The sequence below is a fragment of the Panthera pardus genome, unplaced genomic scaffold (assembly GCF_024362965.1).
Source record: "Panthera pardus isolate Hobbes unplaced genomic scaffold, ASM2436296v1 HiC_scaffold_20, whole genome shotgun sequence".
In the NCBI taxonomy this organism is placed as follows: Eukaryota; Metazoa; Chordata; class Mammalia; order Carnivora; family Felidae; genus Panthera; species Panthera pardus.
Genome location: NW_026526766.1, coordinates 55,510,862 through 55,536,345, shown reverse-complemented (window position 1 = coordinate 55,536,345; position 25,484 = coordinate 55,510,862). Strand labels below are relative to the sequence as shown.

General features: G+C 46.8%; 2 protein-coding genes and 1 non-coding gene across 8 annotated transcripts in view; 2 read left to right on the top strand and 1 right to left on the bottom strand.

Moving 5' to 3' along the window:
* Positions 1-18,003, top strand: part of UBAP2 (ubiquitin associated protein 2) — a 111,453-nt gene extending 93,450 nt beyond the window's left edge. For 5 of the 6 annotated variants that reach the window (XM_053908054.1, XM_053908053.1, XM_053908052.1 and 2 more), the window contains 13 exons: positions 3,130-3,169; positions 5,322-5,505; positions 6,676-6,745; positions 11,568-11,763; positions 12,607-12,698; positions 12,978-13,025; positions 15,346-15,424; positions 15,645-15,850; positions 16,149-16,248; positions 16,333-16,440; positions 16,596-16,663; positions 16,749-16,940; positions 17,031-18,003. In XM_053908054.1, the coding sequence (XP_053764029.1) occupies positions 3,130-3,169; positions 5,322-5,505; positions 6,676-6,745; positions 11,568-11,763; positions 12,607-12,698; positions 12,978-13,025; positions 15,346-15,424; positions 15,645-15,850; positions 16,149-16,248; positions 16,333-16,440; positions 16,596-16,663; positions 16,749-16,940; positions 17,031-17,126 (1,479 nt within the window). In that variant the 3' untranslated portion in view covers positions 17,127-18,003. The remainder of the gene's footprint in view (positions 1-3,129; positions 3,170-5,321; positions 5,506-6,675; positions 6,746-11,567; positions 11,764-12,606; positions 12,699-12,977; positions 13,026-15,345; positions 15,425-15,644; positions 15,851-16,148; positions 16,249-16,332; positions 16,441-16,595; positions 16,664-16,748; positions 16,941-17,030) is intronic. The other variant, XM_053908055.1, reaches the window with a different exon arrangement.
* LOC128778742 (small nucleolar RNA SNORD121A) lies at positions 4,607-4,689 on the top strand. Its single transcript, XR_008424467.1, has one exon. It is a non-coding gene; the product is annotated as a small nucleolar RNA SNORD121A (small nucleolar RNA).
* Positions 18,004-19,403: 1,400 nt separating the features above from the next.
* UBE2R2 (ubiquitin conjugating enzyme E2 R2) overlaps positions 19,404-25,484 on the bottom strand; it is a 115,600-nt gene continuing 109,519 nt past the window's right edge. The window contains exons 4-5 of the mRNA XM_019424146.2: positions 25,234-25,368; positions 19,404-22,780 (exon numbers count right to left, since the gene is read on the bottom strand). Of these exons, the coding sequence (XP_019279691.1) occupies positions 22,561-22,780; positions 25,234-25,368 (355 nt within the window). The 3' untranslated portion in view covers positions 19,404-22,560. The remainder of the gene's footprint in view (positions 22,781-25,233; positions 25,369-25,484) is intronic.

Sequence of the window (25,484 nt, the reverse complement as noted above, 5' to 3'; positions counted from 1 at the left end):
CTTATTTTCTGGATTTGCCTAACACTACCTTTGGATTTGGCTTTACCATGTGAACTAAGTCAGTTCCCATTCTGTCTATGCTTTCTAGTCTACAGAATTTTGTTATCATTTTTTCACCTGTATTTGTCTTACTGGGTTTACATATTTTTTATAAGCCATATACTCTGATCTATCATCTTTAACAAGAGGTTTATTCTTGTATTTTCCAATATGGTAACAACTAACCACATGTAGTAGTTTATTTTATCTATTAAAATTTATGTATTTATCTTGAGAGAGAGCACAAGGGAGCGTCGGTGAGGGGCAGAGATAGAATCCTAAGCAGGGTCTGCACCTGCACAGTGCAGAGCCTGACTTGGGGCTCTAACCCACAAACTGTGAACCGAAACCAAGAGCCAGACACACAACTGACTGGGCCACCCAGGCGTGCCACATGCAGTAGTTCATTTAAGTAAACAGAATTTTAGCTCCTCAGACATACCAACCAAATTTTAGTTTAGTTTAATTTATTTAAGTTTATTTAAGTTTATTTATAACTTAAGTTATAACTTATAACTTAAGAGAGACAGAGAGAGGGTGCAAGTGGGGGGGGAGAGAGAGAGGGAGCAGAGAATCTCAAGCAGGCTCCCCACTGTCAGCACGGAGCCAGACACGGGGCTCAAACTCACAAAACAGTGAGATCATGACCTGAACCAAAACCAAGAGTCAGATGCTTAACCAGCTAAGCCACCCAGGTGCCCCCTAACCAAATTTTAAATGTTCAGTATCTATAGTGGCTATAATATAGGAACATGCACATGTGCATATAGAATATTCCCTTTATTGCTGAACATTTCCTTGTATAGTATTGGTATAATTTCCAAAAGAGAAATCAGACTCTGTGCTGTCTAAGCTTAAATCCCTATTGTCTGCTCGACTTCTGAATTCCAGCTCTAATTTCACCTGGTATGCTGCTTGCTCAGATCATTACCCACCTCATTCCTTGCTTGACTAGTTGAACTAAGACCCTGCAGACTTTTGATCTCTCATGACCATTTGGCACTTCTTTACTTTTATTCCCACCATTCTTCTGCCTAGAATTACCTCCACCCCAAATAATGTGGCTTCTGTGTTAAATCAGTTTGTCCATTGTTTTTTTGAGAGAGGGAGAGAGTACTAATTGGGGAAGGGCTCAGGGAGAGAGAGAGAGAGAGAGAGAGAGAGAGAATCTTAGTCTCCATGCCTGGTGGGAGCCTTACACAAGGCTCCATCTCATGACTGTGAGATCATCATCTGAGCTGAAATCAGTAGAGTCTGATGCTTAACCCACCAAGCCACCCAGGTGCCCCCATTGTCTATGCGTGATTTTCAAGGTGGAATAAAATACTCCTAAGGTCTGATGGCTGTTCTTTTCTATTCCCCCTTTTTATTCTTTCTGTATGGTGTGGTTTTGAGAACATTTCTTTGTCACCATTTGTGCTGTTTTGCGGTACATGCTTGGTATCATGTGTATGAATTTAGTGCATATATGTTTTTAAAATTTTTATTTTGTTTTAAGAGAGAGAGAGCATGCATAAATGGGGGAGAGGCAGAAAGAGAAAGAGAATCTTAAGCAGGCTCCATGCTTAGCGTGGAGCCCAGGGTGGGCCTCGTTCCCATGACCCTGGGATCTTTACCTGAGCTGAAATCAAGAGTTGGATGCTTGACTGAGCCACCCAGGTGCCCCTAGTGCATAGTGAACTCTAGTTTAAGAGAGGCAGAGAGTACAATTTTGATTGCTTTCTAACCTATCTGTATATATACTGGTAAGGTGTATTGTATTTTCTTTTCCCTGACTTCAGTCTTCTATTTTAACTCATTTTTTCCCCTCCTTGAAGTTCTACTCTTTTATTGTCTACATTTCTTGTAAATAATCTCAAAAATTTTTTTTGAGGAAAAAAACATGTTAGGGACATCTGGGTGGCTCAGTCGAACATCCAACTCTTGTTTTCAGCTCAGGTCATGATCTCACCGTTCTTGGGTTTGAGCCCTGCATCGAGCTCCCTGCTGGCAGTGTGGAGTCTGTTTGATATTTTCTTGCTCTCTCTTTCTCTCTCTGCCCCTCCCCCATGCATGTGCACATGTTCCCTCTTTCTCTCTTTCTGTCTCTCTCTCAAAATAAATTTTAAAAAATGTTTAAAAAAAAGGAAAATATTATCAATAACACAACAGGATTTGGGTTAAATGCAGAAGCAACATCTAAAGGCTTGTCTTTTTTCTTTAGTTTAAGTTTTCACATTTGTAAGAAGGAAATCTCTGTCAGCTTCCTTTTCCCATCCAGGGATAGTGTCTGGGCCTTGTAGGCCCCACTATCATTCACCGTATGCTTTGGTCAATCTGTGGAAATTTTCCTTGTGAGGATACCTCCTTTTGTGTGTCTAGTTTCCAATGAAATGCCTTATGGTTAATGCAAACTAATTGTTTTCAGATTCCGCTCTTTTTGGTACTACCACACTCTGCTAACCTGCTGTTGCCCTACCCAGTTAAGAAAAGCCATGTTTCACAGTAACATCTCATTTTATTTGAGAACTATTTTCCATTTAATTTGGAAACTTTTTTTCTTGCCTGAGTGGTACTGAGGAGACCATGTGAGATACAAAGATGTGGTGATTTCAGTATAAGTTCCCGAGTTCTTTGTACTGCTTAATAATTTTTAGGACAGTTTCTTTGCTTCCTGTGATTAGAGTCTGTCTTGTTACTTCCCTAAATACCCAGTCTGTTTTTCAAAAATGTCAGCTCCTTAGGATTTTTAAAGAATGTTTTAATTACCTCTCCTTTTATTAAGAAACAAAATAAAACAAGCCATCCCCCCCCCCCCCCCCCGTAATGGTTTTTATTTATTTTGGTGGGGGGAGCAGAGAGAGAGAGAGAGGGAGAGAATCCCAAGCAGGCAGTGTAGAGCCTGATGCAGGCTTACTGTCATGGACTGTGAGATCATGACTTGAGCCGAAGTTAAGAATTGGATGCTTAATCCACTGAGCCACCCCAGTGCCCCACATCATTTCTTGATCAATCTATAATTCATGTATTTCTGACTAAATCCCAATAGAAAGTCAGCTAGGTTATCATTTGATTTTGTGGTATGCTTACTTTCTTTTCTCTTCCTTATAGAATGGACATGGTGGTGGTCGAAGTCAGCAGACTATAGACAGTAAGTATAGAAGCTGACTATTCTCATTTTGTGTGGTGGAAATCAAACAAAAAGAGTATAGCTGCTAATATGATAGGGAAAACAATAGGCTAGTGACTAATTCTGCAAAACTAATCCTTTTGCATTTTTCTGATAGCTACTTCTTATCTGTTGGCATCATTTCTTTGGTAGGGTTTACAAGTTCAGCTAGAGATTCCTGTGAGTAGATTGTTGCTGATGGTATTATGAGAAATGTTAGCTACAGCAAGAAGGAATTGATAGTCTCATATAATTCTGTTCTAGTCAGACCACACCCCAAGTGTAGAGTGTAGCATGGATTTAAAAGATGCTTTGCTTAGAGGCACAGGTTCTGGTGTAGTCAGAGGGCTCTCATTCCAATACTGTAAAGGACTTTTAAAGCAGAAATTGGTGTGCTAGTTCAGGAAAGGCATGCTCTTTGCCTTCTGGATTCGATGAACTGTTGTGCAGAAGAGAGATAAAATGATGCTCTCTGTAAACACTTGGGAAAAAATGGGGATAAGATTCTATTAATTCTAGTAAGCTCAGTGTTCGCTGGAGATGATGGTTGCAGGTAAATCCCTGTTAGATGCTCTTGGCTTATCTGTGATTGGTTATGATGATTTTCATTCATTTTTCAGTAACACAAATGGGTATGCATTATAGAAGCCAGAAAGACTTTCCTTTTATTTAGGATTTTTGGAATGTGGACATGGGATTTTTTTCAGTCCAAGAGGGGGCCTCAGTTGGAATTGAAATGACACATGTGATTACCCAGAGTTGGTTTTGATATTGCTGGGCTGCCGGAACTGTTTGGAGGTACATTGGTAGCTCTGAGAACTTGGGATGTCAGAGGACATTCTCATTTCACAAACCTTGGTGGCAAGTTTCCTCTCTGCAGGCTTGAGATTGAGAACATATCAAGGTGTCCTAGATCATCTGGAGATGAGGCTTCGTACCCACAACCCTGAGATCAAGAGTTGCACACTCTACCAACTGAGCCAGCCAGGCACCCCAATTATGATTTAGAGATTATGAATAAAATCATGAGATATGAAATGTCTGGAAAACATAGCATGCATTTTAGATAGGTTTTTATCTCCATCTGTCTCTCCACTGCCATTCTTTCAGAGGCTTCTTGTGAACTTGTTATAATGTGACCTACGATCTACATAGGTAACTTACAAGGTCTGAGTTTTGGGTCAGGGACATCTGTGGTGCTTTTATCTGGCTTCTGTAACAGGTGTCCTGTTTGGAATAGACCGTCAGTCAAAAGCAAGTCTCAAGATTGTAAGGACCACTCTTAAGTATGGGTCATGTTCTGTGTTGACCCTGTTGCTACTGTTGTGTTTTCAAATTGTCTTTTTGAGAGACTAGCATGTTTTCCCTCAGGCTCCCAGGGAGTTCTGCAGATGGGTCAAGATTGCTTTTCCTTCCTAACTGGGAAAGACAATGATGCTTTATTTCCAAGCACATATCTGAGTTGTATGTGTGGATAGAACTAAAACTGAGTCTTTCTACAGCTAGGATGGATCACATTTATGATCTTCTGGAAGCCTAATAAGCTCCTTTATTTGCTCTGAGGGTTGGGTTTGTTTGTTTGTTTGTTTGTTTGTTTGTTTACGGAAATGCTCACTATGCATGTGAATGTGGGTGTTGGACGGTGGATTTTAGGCATATGTAACTCTCCACAGTATATGTACCCTGGGCTCTCAACCCCCATGTGCCCTCAATTGGCTATGAGCTTTCACAAGTCAGCCTGATACAAGCAAAAACCTAACCTTTTGATGGTCTTGCCTACCAGATTTGTACCATCATCCTTTGTTGAGACTTTTCAGAAAAATTTGCCTCCTAGCCTGTTGCTCTTTGTGGGTGCAACTCTGGGTCAGGTTCCTTTAGTTAGGAGAAGTATATCCATGGCATAGGCTAGTTGATGATTGTAAAGCTGTCATTTCCTATTCTCTGCCAAATCCTGTTCATCTTACCTTCACATGTCATTTTTATTAGTTATATCTGACAGAAAATGCTTGGGCATTTTCCCTGGGGAATGTAACTTTGTATGTGTCTCAAACCGACCCTGACCTGTCACAAGATATTGAACATATTGTACATACTTACAAATGGTTCTGGAGCTAAACCGATATGTTTCTTACAGCTACTTCATCCGTTCCAGCTCCAAAGACAACGGACCCTCCCTCTGCCCTCCCATCTGTGGGCTCACTGCCCAGCACCACTTCCTGCACTACGCTTCTACCCTCTGCATCCCAGCACACTGCCACTTTGCCCTCCATGTCCCAGCCTGGTGACCTGTCCAGCAGCCCCCTCTCTCAACTTAGCAGGTATGGGGAAAATACGAGCTCACAGTGAGAGGCACAATGGTGCGAAGTCCTGAACCCTTATAGAAAGCTCTTCCAACGAACAAAACTCCTGTTGCCTCTAGCATGATGTCCTGGCCTTTTGTAATAATGCTTTAGCTCATTCATTTTGGCTGGGCACTATCTCAGAAGTATCAGCAGCTGTGTCACAACATGTAATGCCCCTGCTGTCACAGAGCACTGGGGTCCCTGGGAATGGTGGAGCTAGGGTGTTGCTGCTGCTACTTTTCCTCCACCTCTCAGGAGTGTGCCCTGAACCTGGCCTGGCCTTTCCCACTCTGGGCTCGAGTCACAGTGATGTGAAGTGAGAATGATGTTTTTTGTTTGTTTGTTTTTGTTTTTTAAATTTTTTAAATGTTTATTTTTGAGAGAGAGAGAGAGAGCATGCGTGCGCATGCGTGCAAGCAGGAGAGGGGGGCAGAGAGAGGGCGAGACACAGAATCCAAAGCAGGCTCCAGACTCTGAGCCATCAGCACAGAGCCCAACGTGGCGCTCGAACTTGCAAGCTGTGAGATCATGACCTGAGCTAAAGTCAGATGCCCAACCGACTCAGCCACCCAGGTTCCCCGGGAATGATGTTTGGTTTCTGAGCAGGTCTTTTATTTGCTCCTGTTGTGCCTTCAGAGATTCAATTACTAGAATAGGGTGTAGGAGAATGGGTTTTGTTTGGTCCTCATCCTATATCTTTGGAGTATGCCTCTTTCCCTCTTTAGCCAGGTGGTTTGAATTCTGGATTTGATGGGAAGTCAGGCTCTGGCTCTGTCACGTGGGGTTGAACATAGGAACTTTCTTTCCTTGCACACCGTTTAAATGGGTGTCTCCATGACTGGCAGTGACTCCTGTTCTAACTTTTTACGGTGTAAAGCGCAAATGATTTTAGTTGACTGAAGTTGTCCCTGAAGGCTTCCCAGGCCAGGGTGTCCCAGATCCTCATGGTGAATGACCCTTTAGATCATTTCTAAACATCAGAAAACCTGTTCTGGTCCCCAAGGTGATGAGGAATGAGGGATGTGAAGCTGGGGCTACCCTTGGAGGGATGGGGCAAGCTTAATATCTGGCCCACCTGGACATGTGGGCCCCTCCTGTGGGTTGACTCAGTGTGGTGGACATGTGGTGCTCTGTTTTGTCTTCTAGTTCCCTCTCCAGCCATCAGAGCAGCCTCTCCTCTGCACACGCGGCACTCTCCTCCAGCACGTCACACACAGTAAGTGTCCTCTGGGCTCCCTCATTGCCTTCCCTGCTCAGTGAACTCGAGCGCAGAGCTTAGTCACGTGGTGATTAGAGTTTAGTCACTTGCAGGTGGGGTTTTAATATGTGTGTTTTGAATGTCTGAAATAACCTCAAATTCCTCAGGTGTGTTATCTCAATCTAGGTATGTGGTTTGAGCTGTTGCTTTTCTTAAGCACCACAGAGAACATCTTGATTCCTAAATTGGGACTTCCATGAAGGATTTGCTTCTCCAGAGCTGATCTGTGATGGGCAGGGCTCTTGGGGTGGATTTGTTCCTGAGCATTTACTGAGCTTCCTGTTTGTTAGGGGAGACTTTTGGACCTAGTCTGGGATTGGTCATGTTGAGGTATTTGCAGACTTTTTTGAGGAAAAAGGCTCATTGCAAGGAAAGTAGGCTCATTGCTAACTTCAGCTTGGACTCCACCAAAAGTCACGTTGAATCAAGAGCATTGTTCTAGATAACCTTCTGTTACTTTGTAAATGCCATTGTAGAGAGAATGCTTAGAGGAAAAAGAGCTTATGTGAGGACTAGCCATCTTTTGGCACATCTCTCTCTCTCTCTCTCCTCTCTCTCTCTCTCTCTCTCTCTCTCTCTCTCTCTCCCTCCCCCCTCCCCCTCCCCCTCCCTCTCTCCCCCCCTCTCTCCCCCTCTCTCCCTCTCTCCCTCTCTCCCTCTCTCCCTCACTCCCTCACTCCCTCACTCCCTCACTTCCTCTCTCTCTCCCTCCCTCTCTCTCCCTCCCTCTCTCCCTCACTCCCTCTCTCCCTCACTCCCTCTCTCCCTCTCTCTCCCTCCCTCTCTCCCTCACTCCCTCTCTCCCTCTCTCCCTCTCTCCCTCTCTCCCTCTCTCCCTCCCTCCCTCCCTCCCTCCCTCTCTCTCTCTCTCTCTCTCCCTCCCTCCCTCCCTCCCTCCCTCCCTCCCTCCCTCCCTCCCTCTCTCTCTCTCTCTCTCCCTCCCTCCCTCTCTCCCTCTCTCCCTGTCTCTCTCAGTCTGACAGTCCCGGCTCTTAGCCCAGTCAGTGGAACCACATTTCAGTTCATTGGTGGTCATGAGGACTTTCCTTTTTGTGGCTTAGGTATTCTTTCCCCTTACCTCATGCCATTGCAGGCCACCTTCCCCAGCTCAGAGGCAGACTTTGAAGAGGGAAGTCTGGGGTATGGAGGGCAGGAATGGAAGTATAAGTGGGGTGCCAGCTGGCGAGGGTCCTGATGTGTCAAGGGGCAACCCTAGGTGATGGTTATTGAAGTGTGGCTTCTTGAGGTGGTTTCTTGGCAGCACAGTTTCAATGGTGGGTGTGTGTAGCTTGTGGTGAGCAGAAGAACGAACATTGCTGAAATGGTGAGAAGGCAGGGTGGTGCTGGGGTGTTTAACTCAAGGCTAGGGGACACTGGAGCTTAGGGGTCTACAAGAGGTACCTAGATTGACCACGAAGTCCCTCACTGGGAGATAAGAAGAGAGAGGTCTCCAAACAGGGAAGGACATTTAGGGTACAGATCAGTAGGAGTTGTTACAAATCAGGGAAATTTGTTTCCTCTGACGAGGTCATTTGCTGCAGAATGGGATGATGGTGAAGGGTTGGCTCTATCCTTCCATTAGGAAGTGACTATCATCGAGCTTTTCAAACTTGTTTTCCTAGTGAAATCTTGCACATAATTCTTTGTCATAAAACACATAGATCACCATATTTAAAGCAGAGTGTAACTACGGAGTAAGTGCCTGTACCCCTGTTTGGCCGTTGGGAGCTGTGAGTGGTCCCTGCTTCCCTGGCCCTGGTGCGTTGGAGCCAGTGCTCTTGCTCCCATGGATTAGCTGTACTCTGTGTTTTAGCATGAAACTCCAAATCCTGTAGCCCAAATAGCCACAACCAGAATTGCCTCATCAGGGAGTCCCATACTCTGTCAGGTGACACAATTGCCACATTGCTAATATAGTAATGAATAGTATGATGAGATACATACTGAAATGTTTTTCTGTATTTATTCTGCTAGGTCCTGCCCCTTTTCCTACTCTTTTCTTGACCCACTGGAGTTGGATTTTTTTAACCCATGAAATGGCAAATTCATACGCAAAGTCCTTTTCCCCCTACCTCTTGCCCTTTTTCATTAATAACATAAATGGGAGTATTCCCTACATAGTATCCTTCAGTGTTTTCCCCATTAACAGTGCATCTTTGAGATGTTTGTGTTGAAACCTAGATTCTTTCTTTTTCCATAGCTCTACTGCACCACATTACTCCCTCAGTCTTCTAGTGATGGAGCTTCAGGGCCATTTTCTGTCTTGAATACAAAACAGTATTGCATTCGATAACCTTCTACACATGCTGCTTCACATGTATAGCTATGTTTGCAGGGTATATCCTGGAAGTCGAATTCCCAGGCATTTGACTTTTTTTTTTTTTTGAGAGAGTGAGAGTGGGGGAGGGGCAGAGAGAGAGAGAGAGAGAGAGAGAGAGAGAGAGAAGGAAGGAATCTTAAAGCAGGTTCCATTCCCAGTGCCGAGCCCTACACAGAGCTCAATCCCATGACCTCCGTGGGCTCAATCTCAGGACCGTGCGATCATGACCTGAGCCGAAATCAAGAGTCAGGAAGCTTAACCCACTGAACTCCCCAGACGCCCCCCAGGCATTTAACATTTTATACAAATTGCCAAATTGCTCTGTACAGTGATTTTAACCTATTTACCTCCTACTGGTAATGAATGAAATGTACTATTTCCCCACTGCCTCCTGAAATCATGTTATCAAATATTTTTATGTTTCCAGTGTGTTAATTCAAAAAATGACCTGTCAGTGCAGTTTTTTTTTTTCCCCCCAGTTAATTTCTATTTATTTTGAGAAAGAGATAGCAAATGAGGGAGGAGCAGAGAGAGAGGAACACAGAATCCCAAGCAGGCTCCAAGTTGTCGGCTTAGAGCCCAATGCAGGGCTCAAACCCATGAACTGTGAGATCATGACCTGAGCAAAAATCAAGCATCAGGACACTTAACTGACTCAGCCACCCAGGTGCCCCTGTCAGTACAGTTTTTAACTGAGTGAGCTTGAACATCTTCTTTCATATATTAGAAAGCCATTTAATTTCCTTTTCAGTGAGCTCTTCATATTGTTCATTTTTCTGTCAGGTCCTTGGTGTCTGTTTCTAGGAACCCCATGTTCAGGAGACTAGTAAGTAGCCCTTTGTGATGGGAGGTGCACATACTTTTCCCAGGTTTGTCATTTCATGTTTGACTTTTGTATAGTCAGATACATCAGTCTTTTCATACTTGTTATAAGTAGGTCTTTCCCACTTGAAGGTTATAAAGGAAATCTCATGGTTTTCTCTTGCCCTTCGTGTCCTTATGGAAGGTTTGGTGCAGCTGTGCTTTTCTGGGCTCTTTCTGAGGAGCTGGCTGCACCGCCCCATTGGAGACACTCTGCGAGCAGTTTAAATGGAGGGGAAGCCATTTATGCCAGCCCTTTGTGGCCCTCACAGATTTGAGAGGTGAGGAACAGAGACAGGAGCCCAGTCAGGTTCAGTTGGAGGTAGGAAAGGCTTGCTGGATGAGTTCCTTTCAGCAAGTTAAGAACTAGTTTTTTAGCAGGCTGCTTTTCTCTCCCCACACTAGGGAATAGTAATTTTTTGTCCTGTGGTTAAGAGAGCTTTCAGTTCTATGACCGGTGATACCTAGGCACAGTGGTCAGAGCTGTTCCTCATTCTGCAGCGGGTGGTCAGCTTGGCTGTGTGCAAAGGACTGTGGAGCAGGTGCTGGGGCTGTCCTTACCCTGCTTCTGTCAGTCTAGGCTGAGGGGGCGGAGTCCTGGGGTGTCCCAGGAGACCACGATTTTAGCTGTCTTTACCTTGCTGAACTGATTCTGGATGTCAGGGCTCTAAGATCAGTGCTCAGATGGGTAGGGCACCCTGTGAGGTTGGGACCTACACAGAAGTGTCTGTGTGGTGGAAAGCACGGTGCATGGTTGTCCCCCTTCTGGGATTTCTTATTCCTGAGGCTTCTCCAGGAGTTTTCAGACTACTGTTTTCTGCACACGTTCTGGTTTGGAGGCTGGTCTCAGTATTACAGAGCCAATTCTTCCCTCTTTGGGCCTTGTTTTGCCCACCCAGATGTATCTTTTCCACCCACTCCCCACACAGCCTTTAAAGCCCTTTCTGGTACCTTGTTCCTTCCTGGAGCTGAGCAGCAGGGCAGGCTTCCTAGAATTCTGCAGAGCTTTTGTGGGTTTCACCCTTCTTTCCTAGGTGGATCCTGTCAAACAGGCAGAAGCACAAGCCATGCTCTTCTAGGTAGGTCCCGGTGGCCTGCACAGTGCTCCCAGGTTCTGGAGCAAAGGGCTCCCCGTGACTTCCTTATCAGAGTATTTAGGAAGCCCAGTAGAAGGCAGCTATTCCCAGACCGCTCTGACTTGGGCTGGGCTGCCTGTGGTGCCGTTGTTATCAAATATTAGTCTCTCCTGAGACCACTTTTCTGTGAGGTGGGTTCTCACCTCACAGTCAGATGGTCTTAGTTCATATGTGGTTTAGGTGGAGTTTCTGTGCCTTATTTCAGATACCTTAGCTTGAGCAACTTTAACAATTTTTAAGAGGGTGTTGCTCACAAAGCTCAATTTTAATAGCTTGATATTCAGCTTATGAGTTGTGTCCTGATGGCCTCCTCTAGCTGCAGTGTGGGGGCCCACATTGAGCACCAAGCACGGAGCCCCTCACACTGGTCTTCAGAGTGCAGGCCCCAGTGCCAGACCAGGTTCTCCTGCACTCTTGTGTTTTACCCCCAGATCCATGTGTCCTGGCTTTTTTGTTTTGCCAGCATGCCAGCGTGGAGAGCACCCCTTCCCTCCAGTCCTCAGCCACCTTCTCAACGGCAGCAACCTCTGCCTCGGGTGCCACGTCCTCAGGGCTCAGCCTGCCGAGCAGCATGAACACAGTGAACAGCCTCTGCCTGGGCGGGACCACTGTGAGTGCCCCCAGCAGCAGTACCAGGGCCACGCCCTTGGTGACCTCAGGTGTGTGCTCTACAGACTTTTCCTATCCCCTGCCCCTAGAAGATGCACTTTCCACATCCCAGGCTTCCCAGGGAGGATGCCTAGAGGTGGCTGCAAGGCATTCTGGGTAGCTAAAAGCATAGGAACATCCTGGTCTCCCTCCAGCCCTGCCATTGCTCCCTTGTCCTCTTTGTTCCACTGACCTCTTGAGGCCCAGTCCTTCCAGCGATGATGTGGGATGGGTAAAATCAGTCTTCTGGGTAGACTCCCCCCTGGGCAGGATTCCTGGTAGCCTTTTTGCTTCTAGCTTCCCTGTCTTTTCTATCCTCACTCTTTCCTGGAGCTGAGATGGCCTGGTGACATGGAGGGACCAGGGAACAGCTATCTTGGGCTCCTTGTGGCCACTTAGTGTGATTGATTCCTAATCAGCCAGACCTAGGCGGTCTGTGTGGGCCAAGCAAACTGTGGTTTGGTAGAAACTGCTAAAAGCTACCTTTGACAAAGCCTGTCCCCCTCTCCTGGGACCGCTCAGCCTTCCTTCTGTTCTGAGGAGGCAGATCATCCTTATGTGCAGGTTTGCTCGGTGCAGAGTGATGGTCAGGAGTGTGGAGGGGTGGTGTTTTCTGTCTGGGCATGGATACCCTCTGATGTGGAAAGAGACTGAATGTGGTATCACGAGATTTCAGTCTCCCCCACTTCCTGGCACAGCCCTCTGTATTTTTCAGCTGCTGCCCTCCCCTCTCGCAGTGGCCCCATGGGGGGCAGCACTATGACAGTGAGCTCAACTCCCCCATCCCCCACAGTAGCTGAGGCATCTCATTCTTTGTGGTGGCGTCTTCACTCCTGTGATTTTTGCTTTTACAGGCAAAGCACCCCCTAACCTGCCCCAGGGAGTACCTCCCCTGCTGCACAACCAGTACCTCGTGGGCCCCGGAGGACTGCTTCCTGCCTATCCCGTGAGTGCATGGTTATAGCTCCTGGCTGCCTGATTCCTTTGGCCTTAGCGGCTGACACCTGTCAGGACCTGGTGAGGTGGGCCTTGGGTTGCTGCAGCTCCTTCCTTGCTATTTCTCTCTTATCTAGTCTCCAAGGAAAGGTGTCTTCCCACAGCAGATGATCTGGTTCCCTTCCAGAATATGTCCTAGCTCCTCAACCTTGTTTTGGGCCCCCATATGGGTCTGGGCTTCCCAGGGGATGGGATGTGGACCCTAACACCCTTTTTGGTTCTCATACAGATCTATGGCTATGATGAGCTCCAGATGCTACAGTCACGGCTGCCAATGGTGAGTGGGATGTAGCAGGGGATGGGGGGCTTTAGGCTCTTTCACAGGTCCTCCCTCCCTAGGCCTTCACTGCCACCTGCTGAGAAAGCTGCTTGCATCTGGGGGTGGTGCCTAGTGCCACTGTCGCTTGGGCATGAGTGTCCTGTGCTTACTGCATGGGGTCCCAGTAGGCAGTGTCTCCTACTGAATGTGAGTCCTTTTCTTCCTTCATCTCCCCCCAGCTCCCCCTAACTCTTTTTAAAAAGACAAAGCATATGACACAAGGTGGGGTTGCTTGACTGCCTCTAGAGTTTTTATCAACTCCTCCTCTTAGAAGTGCCTCTTAAGTGGCCATCAGTGATGCTTTGTGATAGCAGCTTTGCTTGTCTGTCCCCAGCTGAATCACCCACTGGAGCTGACACTCTCTAAGGGCCTGTGTGGGTCTGACCTGCCATCACTGCTTGCTTGTAAGAATACTGGCCCCTGGATGTCCCTGGTTGCTGCAGCCTCACTCTGAGGCCAGGGCAGTTTCTTGAATGTGACCCTCACTCCCAGGATGAGGTGCCTGGCCTTCAGGCACATCACCACAGTGGGGCAGGTGTTCCCTGACTGACCAGCCTGCAAGCTGCAGCGGTGCCTCTCCCTCCTTGGTCTGGCATTTCCCAGACTCCTGAGAATTTTCAGCAGCCTAGGGAGCCTGTTACATTGTTGGGAAGTAGAAAGTTATGCAGATGCCTCTGCTGAATGTGGTGTTTCCTGTTCCCTAAGGAGGAGGTTTTTCCCCAGTGAGGTGTCCTTCCTCAGCCTCTTCCCCACTGGACTGCCTCCTGCTCTACCTGCCCACAAAGAGCTCAGGGTCCTGCAGGTGTCTCCTCCACCTCCCAGGCCTGGTGGCTGAAGCTCCTGTCTTTCAGGAGAATGCTTCTCCGGCTTCTGAAGTATTTCCGGAGGTGGAGTTGGGGTAGCTGGGCAGCTCTTCTGCTTGGGTGCAAACCAGCAGTCCATCACACTGCTGCCCAAGGGCCTGCTGGACTCTCCAGCTGCTGCCTGTGTCCTCGAAGGACCCAGAAAGGGTGTTGAAGACGTGATAGCAGATTTCTAAGGCGGTCAACAGAACTTAGGGTGTCTGGGGGTTGCCTGAGGCTTAGGACTTTGCAGAGGAACTGGAAGTGGCCCTGGCCCCCTTACAGCCATCTGACCCAGGATCCCCAGGCATCAGAGGTGGAATATAAGAGGGTGTCGTGGAGTCCTTAGAAGTGTGTCATTGGGATCCCAGCTCTGGGATCCTGCCTCGTAGTCTTTGTATCATTTTGTGCCTTAAAAGAAATCCCCTCTGAGCCTACTTTTGAGATACGTTGTGTTCACTTTTCCCTTTGTTCATTTATTAGCCTCTGGTACTTTTGTGTCTAGTTCCTGCCTTTGGTTTTTCTTTTTTTCTGTGAAAGAGCTCCCCCTCCTGGGCTTTCTCTAGGCCTGCCTCCAGTTGTGACTTGCTAGCTCTGTGACTTCCCGGTCCTGCCTCCTTCTGGGGTTCAGGGCTAAGGAAGCTATGGGTTTCCTGAAAGTTAGGTGGAGAGGAGGCCGAAGGAGGATGTAAGTGTCATTCCTTGCCAGGATGGCTCACATCTGGTTGTGACCAGGCACTGTTGGCCACAAAGAAAGCAGGAAGGCTTTTCTCTGAGGTTTAGGGGCCAGGGTACAATATGTCTAGGACTGACAAAGCCCTGGGTGGCGAATAAGGGCCAGGTCAGACCTCCCCTTCTCCATAGAGCTCCAATGTTTTGTGCTCTTGGCATCTACACTTGCCCCAACTCCTCTGTTTTCAGTGCTGTCAGGATGGAGTAGGTGGTGAGGGGCCAATTCAGGACCTTATCTGGGATCCTTTTGTACCTGTACTTACCTGGCTTTACGGTTCTGACTCCTGTTAAACCGTCAGATAGCTCCTCTCCTGCTGGTTCCTTTTCAGGGTGCTTTCCTAGCTGCTCATAGAATCTGTCATGTAGGAAAAGCCACTTGAGTTTGCCGGTGGCATTTACCAGCTTCCATCTGTGCTGTAAATTACACGTGAGATTGGGCCTCCAGTGGCTCTGCCTGGTGAAGGCTGACGGCCTTGTCAGTGTGTCTGCACACTTGTGGCTGCCACATTGCACAACTCCGAAGGACACCATTTACTTTGAATTCTCTTTGAGTGCTGCCCTCTGGAGGTATGCATGTGTTGCTGCAGTCTGGCCTGTCCGCGGAGCATGGCATTGCCTGGATGGCCTGTGCTGCCTGCTTGCCCTGCTCTCCTGGGCCTGGGACAAGGCCATTCCGCTGATCGAGCCTCCCTGGTCTCTCCTAGGATTACTATGGAATTCCCTTCGCTACACCCACAGCTTTGGCCAGCCGAGATGGGAGCCTAGCTAATAACCCGTATTCAGGTTAGTCTGTTCAGGGGGTGGGGAGTGGGGCATGGGACTGTAGCTAATCCTAGGAATCTGGAAGCAGAAGCAGAAGGGCTGAGAGAGGCCTGCGAGCTTCCTGTTGTTGAGGTGGCAGCCAGACCTGTTCCTGTTTGCAGGAGACAGTCTGGCTTTTTTCCTGGTTGGATAAGGAGGGAGTGGGGGCAGTGATTGGAGTTCATGATTCCTCTTCTCCTAGGTGATGTCACCAAGTTTGGCCGAGGTGACTCTGCATCCCCCGCACCCCCCACCACGCTGGCTCAGCCTCAACAGAGCCAATCCCAAGCCCACCACACAGCCCAGCAGCCCTTTCTGAATCCTGCACTGCCACCCGGCTACAGCTACACTGGCCTCCCCTACTACACAGGCGTGCCTAGTGCCTTCCAGTATGGGCCCACCATGTTTGTGAGTATTTGTGTTTGTGGGTGGTGGTGGTGGTGGTGGTATTCCAGCTCTGGGGAGAAGCAGGGAGAGAGGGACATGACCCTACTCAGTCTCACCTGGCCTTCAGGAATGTTTTAGGCTGAAGCCAAAGCTACTTTCCCATCTATTTTTATAGCTGCTAGCACGTGTTGTACTAGTGACCACAGACAGGTCCCTTGTGGTTGTGCTACCTGCTGCCTAGGGCTAATAAGCTGGTGGATACCTGACCTGCTCCCCCTGCCCTGTTCCTTCACTGATACCTCTCCTGCTTCCCCACCAGGTCCCTCCCGCCTCAGCCAAGCAGCATGGTGTGAACCTCAGCACCCCCACCACCCCTTTCCAGCAGGCCAGTGGTTATGGCCAGCACAGCTACAGCACAGGTGAGGGGTGCTCCCAGCACGGAGAGCTGCAGATGGGACAGGCTTGCCTAGCTCACACGTACCTCTTGTACCCTGCCACGCTAGGTTATGATGACCTGACCCAGGGGACAGCAGCGGGAGACTACACCAAGGGTGGCTATGGTGGATCATCGCAGGCACAAAACAAGTCTGCAGGTTCTGGGCCTGGCAAAGGTAGCGTCTACCCCTCCTTTCCAGGATTGAGGCCCAGAGTAGTTGTCTTCTACTGACTCTTTCTCAGGCAAGGCTGTCCCAGAGAGTCCTTGGAGGTGTGGGGGAGGCTAGAGCCTGGGCCCTACTGGTGTGAAAACAACTGTTTTCCCTCCTAGGAGTGTCTGTGTCTTCAAGCACCACCGGCCTGCCTGATATGACTGGCTCGGTCTACAGCAAGACTCAGGTGAGGGGAAGGATTCAGGTGGACGAGGAGGTGGGTGGGAGGTACAGCCCGAGCTGGCCCTTACCGTTGTTTCTTTACCCTGCAGACTTTTGATAAGCAGGGATTTCATGCAGGGACTCCTCCACCGTTCAGCCTGCCCTCGGCCTTGGGCTCCACCGGGCCCCTGGCTGCTGGAGCAGCCCCTGGTTATGCGCCCCCACCGTTCTTACACATTCTGCCTGCCCACCAGCAGCCTCACTCACAGCTGCTCCACCACCACCTTCCACAGGATGCCCAGGTGAGCCCAGTGATGGAGGCAGCCACCCTGCCCTGGACTGGGGGTTCTGTTCCGCCCCTTACAGCCTTCTCTCCTCCTCCTCCTCCTCAGAGTGGCTCGGGTCAGCGCAGCCAGCCCAGCTCCCTGCAGCCCAAGTCGCAAGCCTCCAAGCCTGCCTACGGCAACTCTCCATACTGGACAAACTGAACCCTGAAGAGAGGGGTGGGCTAGGGCGGGGCTTACCCTGGGCAGGAGAGAACATGCGGAGCCCATTGCTCTGGGAGCCCAGCACCCTTTCCTAGAATTCCTGAGACGTGTAACTGTGTCAGCCGAGCCTCTGTGGGGAGCCTGCCTCCCAGACTCGCTCTTGTATGTAATGTATTTATGTATGTATTTGTAAATGTGATAGAAGTCTTGGGAGAGTGGGGGGGGGTACAGCTGCTACTCTTAGCCAGGCCTGCTCTCCCAACTACAGCCCCTTTTCACTGTAGCAAATAACCCCCCGTTTCCACTTCTGCCTTTAGGCCTTCTGTATAGCCTCCCAGCCAGCGGGCAGCTGGGAGCAGTGTCTGGAAGGGCTGGTTGAAGGCAGTTTGGGTTTTGGGGTCAGGTACCAATGAAGAATCACGACTTATTTTGCTCCCTTGTAAGCCATTATTTGAGGTTTCCTTCCCTGTGTAATTACTTTAGCCCTCGCTTTCTGAGAAACTGGTCCTTTTGTCATTTGCCCTGTTCCTCTCCTGCCAAATCTTGATCTGGGAATAGCAGAGATATCCTTCCTGCCCAGCGTGAAAGTGGCACCTGTTTGCATATAGAGCAGAGGCTTCTGCTTCTGGTCTTGTCCCCAAGAGACTTGCCTTCCTCTGGCTGACCGTTTTTTAAAAGCAGTCTGAAGTTGCACTCAGAGATGTTGTCAGTCTGCTCCCTTTAGAAAACAAAAAAATCAAAGATACGCTGTCACCTCAGTGAGAACATGTCTCCAAGCAAAGGCTCCTCTATGCCAGTTGTCCTGAACCAGGTGGGCGACTGTTTCAGGGGTTTTCTCTTCTGCCCGATCTCCACCTAATAAAGTTCTGAGAGCATGCACAGTCTCTGTGTGGTGTGACTCAAGGGCAGCTTAGGGTGGAGGCTGTCTTCATTATTGTTCTGGGCAGCCTGGACTTCATAGGGCTGGGGCTGAAGTATAGCCCGTGTGGTCAGTCTTCTGACGATAGGGTGTAAAGGCTTAAATTGGTATTCCTTCTCTTGCCTCGGCCAGGTCAGCATCCAGAGGGTGTAAAGGTAAATGATAAGGCTGAAAAGACTGCTAACCCTCCTGACCGGGCAGGGACAGTGGTTCTCAAAGTTCATTTTGATAAGGCAATCTCTGTTTATAGGGCCTGGTCAACAGGAATACTAGGGCAGGGTAACTTCTTTTCCAGACATCAGCTGACATTAAAATAGGAAATAAAGGTAAGAACTGAGGATATTTTTCTCATGGCTGGAGGGAGAGTTTGGACAGCTAATCCTCCTTTCCATCCTGTGTCCTTCATCAACCAAAGAGAATCTTGATTAATAGTGAAGGGATGGGATTGAACAGACTAGTGAGTTGGGGTGGTTTGAAGTAGGTAAGCGGGTCCTGGGCTAAATACCTGCTCCACAAAGTCCCAAGCAGCCATTCACCTGGGGCCAGGATTCTAGTGCAGCTCCTTCCTCCTGCTCCCAGGCCATCAGGGAGGAACCAGGGCCATCCACTATTCCTATGTCTGACACGAGGCAGGTCGCCCCACCATAGCACTACTATGCTCCAACGTAGAGGTGTTGCCAGAGGCTTTATAGCCTCCCATTTCATTCCTAAATAACCCCCTCAGACTAGACTAAGGAAGCAGCAAACAGAAGTGGTGCCTCAAATACTGGTCAAGTCAGTGTGCCAGAACCAGACCAGGGTCAGTCTTCACCTTTTCTGCTTGTGGTCTCTAAAATCAGTGGTAATTTCATGAGTTGGGGGTACGTGCTGCTGTTGCCCACAGCTTGAGCTCCTGACCAGGAAAAAGGTAAGTGCTCCACAAGTGAAACTAAACAGGGACTGCAATTACATGATATGATCTCTTGCCTAATCTCTGCTTATTAGCAGCAGGAAGTTCAAAAGACAAATGACGATGAAATCAAAATGCTTGCCTAAGGAGGGCAGTGGAAGCACCCTCATCCCTTCACCAGCCTACGTGTATCAGCAGGTTGTACCCTACTTAATAAGAATTAAGGTTAACAGATGTTTGTATCTCTAATAACCTTTCCTTAAAAAGCTAGTAAGGACTGGGAATGTTTATTCTGTGAGGAGGTGAGTTGAGCAGAGTATCCTAGAAGGCAGGTGAGTGAGATTCACTTTTGGTTTTTAATTTTTCAGCTGAGTCATGGGTGTAATCTTCAAGGGAACAGTGGAAATATTGAGACCAGCTTTTAGTTTTCTTTAACACAAAGAAAGAAGAGGGTCATCCCATGGGGAAGTAGCAATACAGGTATATTTTATTTCACATTTTATTAGTAGACAGATGGGCAGAAAAAGACAAAATAAACCACTAAAGGGGAAGTTCAACACAAAAATGCATCAGATAATCTTTTCTCATAAGTTAAACTGAAGAAAAACATCTACAATTTCAGCTAAGAAAACTATTAAAGTCAGGTGTGTCCTGCTGGTTTCAGAATAGTTGAAAATTGCATCTGAATCTTTTTGTAAATGTAAACCATTTTTCAGAATGGGAGGGGTGGGGAGTTAACTTTCAGTGGAGAACTACACACTTTCCCCTTCAGTCTCTTACTGCATATGTCCCAAACATAAGGAAACCAGCAAATAAAGAAGCAAGTAATCACCAGGGAAGAGGAAAGAAGGGACTACAGAAAAGTTTGGCTAATAGAAAAGAACTCTGGAATGATACGAAATAGAGGGGGAAGACTTCGAGAAGCAACAACGGAATCGTGATATTACTTTCTCCAACCAGCCTCAAAACACACAAACCTGAAGAGCATCCAGAGAGGCCTCCACTAGAATCAAAAGGAATCTAAAAATGCAGGATTCTGAATTCATGTCAACACCAAATAATCACAACTGTACTTACAAGGTTGTGGCCTGAGCCTGAGACCTCTACTCTCAAAAAGAAAAAAAAAAATTACATGCTCAAGTTTTCTTTTGCCACAGGATGTGTTCTCAGGACAGAGCTCTGGAACCAGCATCTGGGTTTTACAGGTCAGTCTGAGTTCTCAGAATGTCTACCTGCTAGCCAATCAACACATGCCAGTCTTTTCTGGAATTGATTGTACTCTATCAGAGGCAAACCCAGCCCTCAACAGTAACACCCCAAAGGGCTGAGAGGTATGACCTCCACCTGGCTCTCTGGCTCCCTGAGTCAACGTGCAACAGAGGCCAACAGGGCCTAACGGGACAGGGCTGAGCAACACAGCACCTTCCGCAATGCCAAGGCACCTGGCCTGCCCTGACAGAGAAATGCTTTCGCGGTAAGGGGTAAAAGAAAAGCCTTATAGGGCTCCAAGAGAGCAGACCAAGCTACCAGCTGTAAACGTGTGTGGGGCTGATGGGGTAATCCGAACATTATGAGACTTTGAGCTCCAGAAGATAGGCAGATTATAAGCATGAGGTGTTAAAAAGCTAGTTCCAACATCTTTCTATGAGAATGTGCAGCCAGTGTTTTGTCACAAAGAGCTGCTCTGTTCTCTGAATCTGACTGGAATCACTAGATTCAGGGGTGTAGGTAGTCCTAGCCCCATGGGGATGGGACAGAGATTCTGGGACCAGGCTCAACACTGTCCCCATAGGAACCTTTGTATGTTAACATCCCCACTTAATACCAAATCAAACTTTAGAGGCCAGAGAGGTCTGCTGGGCATTAGTCAGCAAATGTTTGGAGTTTGAAGAGCTAATGAAAACCCTGAGATCAGAAAGGAAGGAGGAGCTAAGGAAGTAAGCATCACCTACTCTGTTCTAGGATCCATCCTACCCCTGTCCCTCATCAACCCTTTGGTTCTTTCTGAGCTATGATCTGAAGAAGTTGACACCAGTGCACAGGGATCTGGATGAGGATCGTAGCCAGTCTCTGCTGTATTTTCCTTCCGAAGTCTAATTTTACATTATAATGATTTTCCCCACTGAAAGAACACTGCCCTCCTATGAACTGGCCCACTCCCAAATGAAACAAAAATCACCGCCAAGTTCTGAAGTCCCTGGTTGGTGAAGGCTGATGGATCTCAATATTGATTGAAGTAACACGTGATTGAGACCAGGGAAGTCAAAGCTGCAGCACAGTTGGAAGATCTAGCGTTGCCCAGACACTGCCTGCAGCCAACTCCCTTGGCCCTGCTAGAAGAGTCAAGGCAGCCCAGGGCAAGCTCCATGCACAACTTCTGCTTGCCCTCCACAGCCAGAGTACATCGAAAGGAGAGAAAAGTCCAGGTCACATCCAACGAGGAAAGCGGAAACTGGTCACTCGTGTCTCCTATCCACAGCTATCACTATCAGCATAAGCAGCTCAATGAAAACCAAAATCTTAACACATGCACCTAGGATTAATACTGAGTAATTAAAACTGGCTACTTACACTCTCACCATGAGGGTTTTTTAAAAATCTTTGAGGGAAAGGCCATGTTCACATAAGATGTTTTTTTATCCAACAGTGGTCACCAGTAGTTTTGACTTTTTTTCCCCAGCAGCATCAACCAAAATTGGCATAGTGATTTTAAACTCCTTGTTCCCGATCACTAAGACTCCACACACACACACTAGTCTCCACTCTCTCCCCACTCCCTCGGGGTGGGGAGGGTAACAACTCTGTCTTTAAAATAAATAGCAATCAAGTGCTCAGTTCTATGTAAAGTATGAATATTTATTTCAGGCTTTAGATCCCAATCGATTTCAAAAAACAAAATCTGATCTTTCTCTCAGAGTAGCTGAGGCCCCCTGCGGTGTTAGGATGATTTCCTGGAGGCTGAAGGGTCTCTGTGCCCTTAGGAACACATTTCATCAGGCTTAGCACAAAGTCCCTGATGCCCACTGTATCTCAGCCTTAAGATGGGAAAGGAAACAAAACTCCCCACCATGGGGCTGATCGAATGCACACACACTAATGTAAATGAGCAGCTAAATCTTGGCAAATTTGCTTTTTTTTTTTTTTTAAAGTTTGTTTTGTGGGGTTTTTATATTTTTTTTCCATTTTCTTTTGCTACTCAGCATATGCAGCACTTGTGAACTTCCAATGGGTTCCCAGCTTTAAACACAAACGTCTTGATGAAAGACTAATTCTTCAAGAATCTAAAAACAGACCAAAGGTGTTTTTGCCGTGAACACTCTGTAGAGACGAAGTGAGGCGAAAGTTTGGGTTTAAAGAAGAAGAAGAAGAAAAAAAAAAAATCAATACAGTGATGGAAGGGTAAAGAATGCAAGAATTCAGACATTCTGTGGAGGATTACTTTCTCTCCATTAAGAGGTCCATAAAAAGGAGCAAACTGAGATCCATAAGGGGAGTCAGCAGGAGCCATGTTTGTTTTTCCCACCCCCGTGATAGGTTTTTGTTGAGGGGCCACTGCTAGGTCCCCACTTGCTCCCCTCCCTTTGGCCTGAGACGGCAGGGCAGTACAGGGGCACTGAAGGAGCACGTCACGACTCCTCATTCCCAGAATCATCATCATCGTAGCAGTCGGCATCTTCCTCCTCCTCATCTTCATCATCGATGTCATCGTCATACAAGTCGTCATAAAGCAAATCTGAGCTGTTGTCATTGGAAGGCACTTTAGTTTTGATGCAGTATTCCGCCAGGGTCGTGGGGACCTTCACTCCATCCTTTTCTGCTTCGGCTTTAGTGGCTGAAACCTGTTTCCTGAAGGAAGATGGTTTATGTTAGTCTCTGTCTTGAAGATAGATTTTACAACTGGTCTTTCTTAATAATTAAGATTTTTTATGATTCAGGTTTCTGAATTTCAGTGCCTGCCTAAAGGCATCTGACAGATACTACACCAAAGGTTCTCAGCCCATCGGGTACCATGTTGAAGAACACTCAAATAATAACCTTCTGTAGGGTATTTAGAAGTAGTGGATCTCAGATGCTGGTCAGCCAGGAGTCACCTCAGAGACTTTTTCCCCCTGCCTCGTCTCACACCAAACTCCATGCAACCCCAACCACTCTTATTTATTCAATAATCCTGCCATTTGCACTTAAAGTAGATTCCAAATAGCCTATGTTAGTTTCCAGTGTTGCATGACAACCTGCCTCCCACTTCATTTCCCACCCAAAACATACAGGCCATCCCTGGTTTGTTTTTTTAGTAACTTGAACACCGCTTGTTCTGTGTAGATCAGTTGCTCTTCTCCCGATTTACTAATTTGGCTACTTATGTCACTCAGATCTGTACTTAGAAATGGACTGTTCTAACAACCCAATTTAAAGCAGTCACCTAGAAATGGACTGTTCTAACAACCCAATTTAAAGCAGTCACCTAGTCATTCCTTTGCATTATGATACTTAATCACTAGTATATTTTCTATGATCCCCATTTGTTAATTTTTCTGTCAGTTTCTTCCTCTTCCACCCAAATGTCAACTTCATTGGAGTGGAGACCTTGTATTTCTTACTCACTTTTTAAAAAAATGTTTGAGAGAGTATGTGTGCACACACACATGCAAGTGGGGGAGGGGCAGAGAGAATCCCAAGAAGGCTCCACCCTCTCAGCACCCGTATAGGTGCACTCATTAAATGGTGATTTGCTTATAAATTCTTATCAGTAAAGTGTGAGCTCCTCAAGGAGAAAAACTGCCTTAATGACCTAACAGTACCTGACATGAAGCTGATGTGTAATAAATGTGTTAAGAATTAGAGAATGAGATAAGCCCTTAAATTAAGAACGCCTGGGTGGCTCAGTTGGTTAAGTGTCCGAATCTTGATCGGCTCAGGTTATGGTAGCCTGCCTGGGATTCTCTCTCTGCCCCTCCCCTACTTGTACACTCTCTCTCTCAAAAACTTTACATGTGTATACACACACACACACACACACACACACACACAGTCTACTCCAGCTCCTTTAAATCTCCAGGTTTTTACTATTTATACTAATTTATCTTCAATCTTTGGTATACACCAATCACCTAAGTGGCTGCTAAAAATGAAATACACATGCCCAGATTTTATCCTTATAATCTTATTAAATGACTATGGATATGAAAGAGGGTCTAAAGGTGATTCTAGTGGGCAGAAATCGTGAAGAAATGCTGATCTATATATATTATTCAGTTATATTTTCTGTGCAGTTTTTTTTTATACATCACATGGCATTGTGCTGACTAGAGTTATAAAGAGGGACTCTATTTGTATAAATTCTAGTGCTTACTAAACTATTCACAGAATGTGCTGGAACTGTCCTTGGGGTTCTATTTTAAGGGTATAAAATCTAACAGTACTAAAGGGAAATGAATTTGTTGCAATTCAAGTACCAATTCTTGGGTACTGTTAAAACCTTATGTCCTACTCAGGATATGATCGAGAGCTGGCTGGTTCAGTCCCAATAACTTCTACTTTTTTTCCCCCTCTTTTATACAGATGGAAAAACTAAAGACCCAAAAAATTAACTGATAAAAAGGTCATATGAGGGATGGTGAGCTATAGGTAGACTCCAAATCTCTAAGAAGAAGCTTCTAGGACTCTGTTCAACCATATACTATTGTTACTGATAATGATACCCAGAAGATACTTGCTGGTATGGTCAAAAGGGCCAGTAAACTATACGGCTTCATTAAAAATTTTGAAAACGGGGGCACCTGGGTGGCTCAGTCGGTTAAGCGTCCAACTTCAGCTCAGGTCATTGTCTCAGAGTTTGTGAGTTCAAGCCCGACGTTGGGCTCTGTGCTGAGAGCTCAGAGCCTGGGGCCTGCTTCAGATTCTGTGTCTCCCTCTCTGCCCCTCCCCCGCTTGTGCTCTGTCTCTGTTTCTCAAAAATAAATAAATGTAAAAATTTTTTTAACTTTTTGTAAACAAAAACATCTAGAATGTCTGGAAATACTTTGGGTATCTGCTACACTTAACGGACATGCTGAAAATACTGAACAGTGTCCCTAGAATGATTCAGAGGCAGAGTCTGCAAACTTAAGTGACTGAGAACCTGGAGGTTCTGGTTCCCAGGAAATCAGATCTGCAGCATTATCTTCCAGTGTATGCTCCCTCAAAAGCCAAACTCATTAGGCTCAGGCAGAAATATCTTCCCAAACAATATTTAAGTTTGATTTAAACCTTGGTTCTGTATGAAGACTTAATCAAAAGGAAGGTAAAACAAAGCACCTTACCTAATGATTTCAGCATATTCTTTGTCTTTTCCTTTACTGTCCCTCCATTTCCTGAACATAACCGAAGCATCCACATTGGCTGGGGAGAAGGTGTTGGGCTCATTGAGCAATGAGATTACACTTAACAGGATAGTCCTAGAAATAGAAAAAAAAAGGGGGGGGGAGGGGATCAGCTACAAATACTCATGTTTACAAGATCCAAAAATATTGTGCCTTTAAATTTAAGACTATAATATTTGAGACCTTAGGGG